The sequence below is a fragment of the Dromiciops gliroides genome, chromosome 1 (genome assembly GCF_019393635.1).
Source record: "Dromiciops gliroides isolate mDroGli1 chromosome 1, mDroGli1.pri, whole genome shotgun sequence".
NCBI lineage: Eukaryota > Metazoa > Chordata > Mammalia > Microbiotheria > Microbiotheriidae > Dromiciops > Dromiciops gliroides.
In genome coordinates this window covers 672882907-672892221 of record NC_057861.1, presented here as the reverse complement: position 1 = coordinate 672892221, position 9315 = coordinate 672882907, and the positions used below count along the sequence as shown (strand labels likewise).

The 9315-nt window shown below is 54.7% G+C and overlaps 1 protein-coding gene across 1 annotated transcript in view; it reads left to right on the top strand.

Moving 5' to 3' along the window:
- Positions 1-1734: 1734 nt before the first annotated feature.
- Positions 1735-9315, top strand: part of CELSR3 (cadherin EGF LAG seven-pass G-type receptor 3) — a 75594-nt gene continuing 68013 nt past the window's right edge. Inside the window, 2 exon segments of the mRNA XM_043984976.1 lie at positions 1735-5405; positions 8350-9009. Coding sequence (XP_043840911.1) covers positions 1751-5405; positions 8350-9009 — 4315 coding nt within the window. The 5' untranslated portion in view covers positions 1735-1750.

Below are 9315 nucleotides of genomic sequence, written 5' to 3'. Positions count from 1 at the left end.
CCCTAGGGTCTGGCTCTTCCCTGCCCAACATCTGCATATGAAGCTTGCTGCAGAGGGACTCAAGCTGGCCTCGAGCTATCGGAAGTCTAAACCGGCTGGCCATCGCCTTCTTCCCACTAAGTCCCGAAGACAAAGAGGCAAGCGCCTCTGGGGGGCGGGGTCTCTTATTGTGCTAATGAAACAATGTATTTCTGATTGGAACTTTGGAAATCGACCTTCTCTTCTATTTGCGCCTCCGCTCATTAGCCCACTGAGTACGGATGGTGCCAAGAGCAGCCACGATCTGGGAGGAGTGGGACTGTACCATTAGCCATCACCAATGGGATTAGGGAACGGAGGGTTACGATAGTGTCTTCTATCTCTTAAAGAGTTAAATGAGGGGGCTCAGATCACTGTGTTCTTGGAGCAGCCTCTTTCTGGACGACCCTACCAGGCCAGTGAATTCCAAGTGCTGTTTATCCAGCCTGCCACTAGGAGGCCTCAGGCTCCTCTCTTGCTTTAGAGCTCCGGTCGAAATCGAAGTCTTCACTCCTAAATCTCCACGCCCAACCCAAACTTGACCAGGAAGAATGGGTGTGGGGAAGCATATCATCGCATGGTCTCCAGCAGACTTGGCGAACGTTGGGTTAGCAGCTTCCAGAGAGCCGGGGCCAAACTGTTGCTGGCTTAGTTCAGTGCCCAAGACAGCACCCCGTAGATGCCCCGCCCCGCATCGACTGGGGAAGTGGTCCAGCTCCGAGTTTCATACTTTGCTCGGACTATACCCTTCAAAGTAGTTAGAGCTTTGTGGTTACTTATCATATTTCTATACATTTGGGGTGGGGTCACATGAAGAGTCGATAGGAGGTCATGGAAGTAGAGAAGGAAGAGGAGGTTTCTCTACCCTTTTTGTCTCTGTTTGGGATCCTTCTCTCCGGGATAGTTGTCCTTTTCTAATTCACACTTTCCCCTTCATTATTTAAAGGGGTCTTACCCACTTTGGACTGAAGGAGAGAACCCTTATCCCTTTTCCTATTGCCCTTCCGATATTCCCAGGGGCAACTCCCCAAAAGGCACACGTTATGTCCCCTTACACTCTCCAATTTTAGATGCAAAAGAAGGGACCCTACGGACGCGGTAGGCTGGGCTGGACGGTTCTGGGCACAAACTCTTCAGCCCCCCTGAGGCTCCGGGAAAGGTGGAGTCACGGGAAGAGAACTAATCGAGCAGGAACAAAGTTCGCTAGGAAGAACTTAAGCGGCTTAAGTTGGTAGTAGTGGTAGGAGGCGGGTGACTTGGAGAGCGGAAGAAGGCGGATCGTTGAGGGACTCAAACCAAACAGATCCATTCAGCACCATAGCCAGCGCTAATGCCCTCAACCAAGATGGCGGCAGAAGCATCTGGTGCACAGGCTGCCATGCGCGGCGGGCCGTACCACCGGGCGTCGAGGATCGGGGCGGGGGCGGAGCGGACCATCGGGGCTACCGGGAGCCATGTTGGAGCTGCGGGAGGCGGCGGCGGCGGCGGGGATGCTGTGGCGGGGGCAGCAGGGGCCGGGGCAGTGGGCTCGGGCTGCACCGGTGGCGGAGTAGATGGTGCCCGAGGGGCAGCGGTGGCGGGGGCGTGGAGAGACAGGGTGGGGGTCAGGGGGCTGGAGTGGGGGCCCGGGCGGCGGCGGGGGCGGCGGCGGCGGGGGCCCGGGCGGTGGGGTGGGCCCGGAGCCGGAGAGAGGGACGGGGGCAGCGGAGGCCAGGCCGGGGGGCGGGGGGCCATGGCGGAGCGGCCGCCTTGCAGGGGGCTCCAGAGCCGGCCGCGGCTACTGCTGCTGCTCCTGTTCCTCCTCCTCTCTTTGTTCCCTCTCAGCCTGGAGGAGCCGGGGGGCAGCAGCGACGAAGGCCGCGGCCTCAGGGCCCGGGAAGAAGGGGCCAAGGGACCCGGGGAACGGGGCGCCCGTGGAACCTTAGCTCTTTGTCCCGAGATTCGTGGAGCCCCGGAGGCTGTTGGCGGCGGCGGTGTCGCCTCCCCCCGGAACCCTACGACCCCGGAGGGACAGCAGCCTGGGGAGGGAGTGAAGGGCCCAGGAACTAGGAGCGGTGGCCGTGTACCCTCAGGGCTCCCCAGGAGTGGCCGGGGTGCCTTGGGTCTGCGCCACATCGAACAGGGCTCTCAGCCCGGGGAGGGGTCCCCGGGGACAGGCTCTAGGGAGGAGCGGTCATCGGGAACGGGGTCCGGTCTACCGCTATGTTGGGCTCGGGAGGTCATATCCTGCGGAAGGCCGGGTCCGGGGCGCTGTCTAGCGTTTGGGGGTCAGTCCCCGGGGCCCTTGGCCTCTGGGCGGGGAGGCCCGCCCCATGCCGGTAGTCTCTCCACGGCTCTTCCCTCCAGGCTCCGCTTTCCCAGGTCCCCTCAGGCTTCAGAGCCTGGTCAGAAAGTGCGTAGAGGTGGCCGGGAGCGGCTGGGGACGGCGCAGGCTGTGAGCTGTGGCGCGGAAGCATCCCGGCTGCGGCGAGTTGGAGAGCCGGATTCAGCACCACGAGCGGCGGGGACAGCTCCCGAGACCGGAGCCCAGCGCAGGCGCCTCCGCCCGCCCGGCTTGCTCTGCTGTGCGCCCCCCAGCGTCCCCCGTGCCCGTTCCCGACGTGCCGCGAACCGCCACCCTCACTTTCCCCAGTACAATTACCAAGCACAGGTGGCGGAGAACCAAGCACCAGGCACTCCCGTGCTGATCGTGGCAGCCCAGGACCCGGACGCAGGGGAGGCCGGCAGGCTGATCTACTCCATGGCAGCGCTGATGAACAGTCGCTCCATGGAACTGTTCCGCATTGATGCCACAAGCGGCCTGATTAGCACTGCCGAGCCACTGGACCGCGAGAGCATGGACCTACACTACTTCCGAGTGACAGCTCTGGATCATGGCTCTCCGCGCTTGTCTGCCACTACCATGGTGGCTGTCACGGTGGCTGATCGTAACGATCATTCACCCGTATTCGAGCAGGCAGAATATCGGGAGACAATTCGGGAGAATGTGGAGGAGGGGTACCCCATACTGCAGTTGCGAGCCACTGACGGTGATGCAGCCGCAAATGCCAATATTCGATACCGTTTTGTGGACCCACCTGCTGCACAGGCTGTCTTTGAGATTGACCCTCGCTCAGGTCTCATTACCACTAGCGGTAGAGTGGACAGGGAGCAGAAGGAGAACTATGAGCTGGCTGTGGAAGCCAGTGACCAGGGCGGGGAGCCAGGGCCCCGTTCTGCCACCGTGCGTGTGCATATCACTGTCCTAGATGAGAATGACAATGCCCCCCAGTTTAGTGAAAAACGATACCTGGCCCAAGTAAGGGAGGATGTGCGTCCACATACAGAGGTGCTCCGGGTTACAGCCACAGACCTCGACAAGGACACTAATGCCCTGGTCCATTACAATATCATCAGTGGCAATAGTCGGGGTCACTTTGCCATTGACAGTCTCACTGGTGAGATCCAGGTGGTGGCCCCACTAGACTTTGAAGTAGAGCGAGAGTATGCCTTGAGGATCCGAGCTCAGGACTCAGGGAGACCTCCTCTATCCAACAATACTGGCTTAGCTAGTATTCAGGTGGTGGACATCAATGATCATGCTCCCATCTTTGTCAGCACCCCCTTCCAGGTGTCTGTACTAGAAAATGCCCCTCTGGGCCACTCAGTCATTCACATCCAAGCTGTGGATGCTGACCATGGGGAGAATGCCCGGCTGGAATACAAACTGACTGGCATGGCCCTGGACACACCCTTTGTAGTCAACAGTGCCACAGGCTGGATTACAGTAAGTGGGCCCCTGGACCGGGAATCTGTAGAGCATTACTTTTTTGGGGTGGAGGCCCTGGATCATGGTTCACCCCCACTTTCTGCCTCAGCTAGTGTTACTATTACTGTTATGGATGTGAATGACAATCGACCAGAATTCACCCAGAAGGAGTATCACCTTCGGCTGAATGAGGATGCAGCTGTGGGCACCAGTGTCCTTAGTGTGACTGCTGTAGATCGAGATATCAACAGTGCTATCAGCTACCAGATCACGGGGGGCAATACCCGGAATCGTTTTGCTATCAGCACACAGGGGGGTATGGGACTGGTCACATTGGCCTTGCCCTTAGACTATAAGCAGGAGAGGTACTACAAGCTAATATTGACTGCTTCAGACCGTACCCTCCATGACAACTGCTATGTGCACATCAACATCACTGATGCCAATACTCACAGACCAGTCTTCCAAAGTGCCCACTATTCGGTCAGTGTGAATGAGGACAGGCCTGTGGGCAGCACAGTGGTGGTCATCAGTGCCACAGATGATGATGTGGGTGAGAATGCTCGAATCACCTATCTCTTGGAGGACAACCTTCCCCAGTTTCGAATTGATGTGGACTCTGGAGCTATCACACTGCAGGCTGAGCTAGACTATGAGGACCAGGTGACTTATACACTTGCCATAACAGCTAAGGATAATGGTATCCCTCAGAAGGCTGATACCACCTATGTAGAGATCATGGTCAATGATGTGAATGACAATGCTCCTCAGTTTGTGGCCTCTTACTACCCTGGTGTTATTTCTGAAGACGCTCCTCCCTTCACCAGTGTACTGCAAATCTCAGCTACTGACCGGGATGCCCATGCCAATGGCCGTGTTCAGTACACTTTCCAGAATGGCGAGGATGGTGATGGTGACTTCACTATTGAGCCCACCTCAGGTATTGTCCGAACAGTACGGCGGCTAGATAGGGAGAGTGTTCCTGTGTATGAACTTACTGCCTATGCTGTGGACCGGGGTGTTCCCCCACTTAGGACCCCTGTTAACATTCAAGTAACTGTCCAGGATGTTAATGACAATGCCCCAGTCTTCCCAGCAGAAGAGTTTGAGGTCAGGGTGAAGGAGAACAGCATAGTAGGCTCAGTCGTGGCCCAGATCACTGCGATTGACCCTGATGAGGGCCCTAATGCCCAGGTCATGTATCAGATTGTAGAGGGCAACATCCCAGAACTCTTCCAGATGGACATCTTCTCTGGAGAGCTGACAACTCTCATTGACCTGGACTATGAGGTACGACCTGAGTATGTGATTGTGGTGCAAGCAACCTCAGCTCCCCTGGTCAGCAGGGCTACTGTCCATATCCGCCTCATAGACCAGAATGACAATAGCCCTGTCCTCAAGAACTTCCAAATTCTTTTCAATAATTATGTGTCCAACCGGTCTAACACTTTTCCATCTGGCATCATTGGGAAGATCCCGGCCTATGACCCTGATGTCTCTGACCGACTTTTTTATACCTTTGAGCGAGGCAATGAACTAGAGCTGCTTGTAGTAAACCAGACCAGCGGGGAGCTTCGACTCAGCCGGAAGTTGGATAATAATCGTCCACTGGTGGCTTCCATGCTTGTGACAGTCACAGGTAAAGGGCCCAACTATGCTCATGGGGAGGGAAATGGAAAAAAAAAAGCCTCTGCAGAGTTGGTTCTAGAGAAGGCAGGCCGGGCTAGGATGGACTTAGCATTAGGCTTCCCTTCTCCTTTAGGGGAATAACTCAGATAGCCATTGGTACAGCAAGGTTTGCCATACAGACAGTCTGGGTCAGTGGTCATCATGGTATTATAGAATTTGGAGCCGAAAAGACCCTTAGAGATCATCTAAGAGTCTGTCTGTAATAGTTGCTCCTTAATTAAGTTAAGTGGTATAGGGTTGGGAGATTTGTAGCAAGGAATAGTAGGGAAATCCTATGATGCCCTGCTTGTCTTTTTCTGGTTACAGCTTCTCTGCCACTAACTCCCACATAGTTCAGAAGTCTGTGATTTCATGAGTTGTATTGTGGTCTGAAGCTAAATTGGGCCTTTCTAAGAAGGGGACTATTTTCTGGGTCAATGTGGTGTGTGTGTGTGTGTGTGTGTGTGAGTGAAGGCCTAGGTTTGGAATCTATCTGAATTCTGGGTCTGCTCCTTCCTCCACTAGATGTGTGACAGTGAGTTGTGGACACTTTCCTTCTCTGGGCCTCAAATTCATTATTTGTAAAATGAGGAAGTCAGACTAGATGATCTCTTATATCCTTTTCATGAGTTCAGGGACTCAAGAACTCTGGTGACTGGGGAAGAGATGGCTGGACCTCTTCCCAGGAGGCCAATCGCCATTTTCCAGGTCATACAGGAAAAAGAAATCCCTGGATACCTCCCTCTGTGCCTAGCACCAGTGCATTGTGTAGAGTAGTCATTTGATAACCCACCTGGATTAATGAATTAGGACACTGTGCTGGGGTGGGGAAAGAATATAAAACCTACAGAGGGGTGGAAGATGGGGTATCTCGAATCACTCATCAGCTTTTCTTTGTTTTTTTTTTGTTTGTTTTTTGCTGGGCAATTGGGGTTAAGTGACTTGCCCATGGTCACACAGCTAGTAAGTGTCAGGTGTCTGAGGTCGGATCTGAACTCAGGTCCTCCTGAATCCAGGGCTGGTGCTTTATCCACTGCGCCACCTAGCTGCCCCATCAGCTTTTCTTAAGGTCCCTTTAGTACCTCACTTTCCCCACCCATAACACAGGAGACTGTTACTGACCTAAGGTGATGTATGTAAAGTGCTTGGAGATCCATAACTGTCCCCTCCCTTAAACTCTCACTTCTTTCCCACTTGACATCCTCTCTCACATGAATGAAGGGCCCAGTGAGTCCCCTACTCCCCCACCCCATTTGGGAAAGGAATTGTTGGGCAGTGAAGTGGAAAAATAAGCCAGTATGGTACAGTGGAGAGAACGTAGTGCAGGCAGAAGACTTTATCACAAGTCCTGACCCTGAGACTTCCTAGCTATGTGACTTTGGGCAAGCTCCTTTCATTTTCCTGGCTTCCATTTCCTAATCTCTTCACTGAGGTGGCAACATGCTTTTCAACTTTAATAGATAGAGTGTTCTCCCAGTGTTGGGAAGATCTAGGCTCCAGCCCTGTCTAGACATTTGTTGTGTGATCATAGGCAAGTCAGTAACTTCTCTGGACTTACTTAATTTTCTTCATTGGTAATAAAGAGATAATACTGTACTACCTTCCATCTTGGGTTGTTGTGAGGCTCAAATAAGATGATGTATGCAAAGCATTTGCAAACCTTAAAGGATTGTATGAATTGTTCAGTTGTGTCCATGGGGTTTTCTTGGAAAAGATATTGGAGTGGTTTGCCATTTCCTTCTCCAGTGTCCCCCCATTTTACAGATGAGGAACTGAGGCAAATAGGGGTTAAGCGACTTGCCCAGGGTCACATAGCTAATAAGTGTCTGGGGCTGGATTTGAACTCAGGATTTCCTGACTCCAGGCCCAGCACTCCATCTGCTGTGCTACCACACTGCCCTGCTGTATAAATATAAGTTAGTATCAGGGATGGGGACTGGATTTGTGATTTCATTGGTAAAAGGAATCACTAATAATCAAACGCCCTCTACCAATACTGCTTGGTACCTTCTCTAGGTATATATAGACTTAAATGACTAGAGCAATGAGGGGTTAAATGACTCAGTGTCAGAAGTGAGACTTGAACTCAGCTTGTCTTGGCTCTAAGCTTGGGTCTATCCACCATGGTAGGCTGCTTCTCTAAGCATACTGTCAGGCTGTTGAATAATAATGTCAGTTAGTATCATTAAATGAGGAGGTTGGACTACATGGTTTCTAAGGTTTCTTGTATCGCTAAACCCTGGTGTTTGGCTCCAGGAGGTAGAGGCAGAAGGTCTGCAGCTGTGGTTGAAAAGCCACAGAGCATTCTGTCAGGAAGCCAACCAGATGGGGGTGGAGGTAGGCAAGGAACTTAATTTTAATCTAGTGCATCAAGACTCAGGTTTGAGGGAGGAGGAGGCAGTGGTTACTGTCCTGGTTGCTATGTAAGAGCTCTTTGGCGTTCTCTGGTCTATGATCCCTAGGAATATTCATGAGACTAGTTCTGAGACCTGGCACATCCCCTGGGAGTAGGATCCAATCCCTTTTGTGCTTCTTTCTGTGAAGGGAATATCTATGACCATCTGCTGCTCCCTTGGGGAGGGGGGGATGCCCTGAGAAGACAGCTGAAGCCTTAGTGAAGGAGGTGGGGGTGATGGAGCAGTTGAGTGACAGTGTGACAGTTCTCCTAGACCAAACATTAGATTTTGTGATTTTCTGCCCGTTTGTATTCTTTGGACGTCTCTTCTACATTAGTACAGAACAAATTTCCCTGCATCTGTTTCTGCCTTCAGTTTCATGTCTGCCTGTCAGGGGCTCCCAGAGAGTTGACGCTGTCTCCCAGGAGGAGTCAGGGTTTCCTAGGAGGTTCCTTCCCACCCCCCAAGGCCCTAGACCAGGGCTTCTGCTGACCCCACCTCCGCCCCCTGTCTCTGCAGACGGTCTCCATAGCGTGACGGCACAGTGCGTGTTGCGGGTGACCATCATCACTGAGGACATGCTGGCCAACAGCCTGACTGTGCGCTTGGAGAACATGTGGCAGGAGCGCTTCCTGTCCCCGCTCCTGGCCAGCTTCCTGGAGGGGGTCGCCACCGTGCTGGCTACGCCCAAGGAGGACGTGTTCATCTTTAACATCCAAAACGACACGGACGTGGGCGGCTCGGTGCTCAACGTGAGTTTCTCGGCGCTGGCGCCGGGAGGGGGAGCCCCCGGGGCAGGTGGTGGCGGGGGCCCCTTCTTCAGCTCCGAGGAGCTACAGGAGCAGCTGTACGTGCGCCGAGCCGCCCTGGCTGCCGCCTCGCTCCTCGACGTGCTGCCCTTCGACGACAACGTCTGCCTGCGGGAGCCCTGCGAGAACTACATGAAGTGCATCTCCGTGCTGCGCTTCGACTCGTCCGCGCCCTTCCTGGCCTCCGCCTCCACCCTCTTCCGGCCCATCCACCCCATCGCCGGCCTTCGCTGCCGCTGCCCGCCGGGCTTCACGGGCGACTACTGCGAGACCGAGATCAACCTGTGCTACTCCAACCCGTGCCGCAACGGGGGCGCCTGCGCGCGGCGCGAAGGCGGCTACACCTGCATCTGCCGCCCGCACTTCACAGGTGAGCGGGGCGGGGCCGAACGAGGCGGCCCGTACCCGGACCGCCCACTCTCTGAGGACGCCAAGTGGGCGGGGCTAGGAGCTCCTCCGAGGGGCCCAGGCTAAGAGGCAGAACTTGAGGGGCGCGGGGGCGCGGGAGTCTCCATCCTGTGGCCTGGGAGTGCAGTGGGGTAGGGGGTAGGGTCCTGGGAGCAGGGAGGGGCGGAGAGGGGTGGGGCCTTCTTCGCCTGGTTTGTTTCCCTGTTCTGAACTGGTGAGAAAGGTGGAACCCAGCGAGGGCTTGCTGGATGGGTTGGGGCGGGGGGAG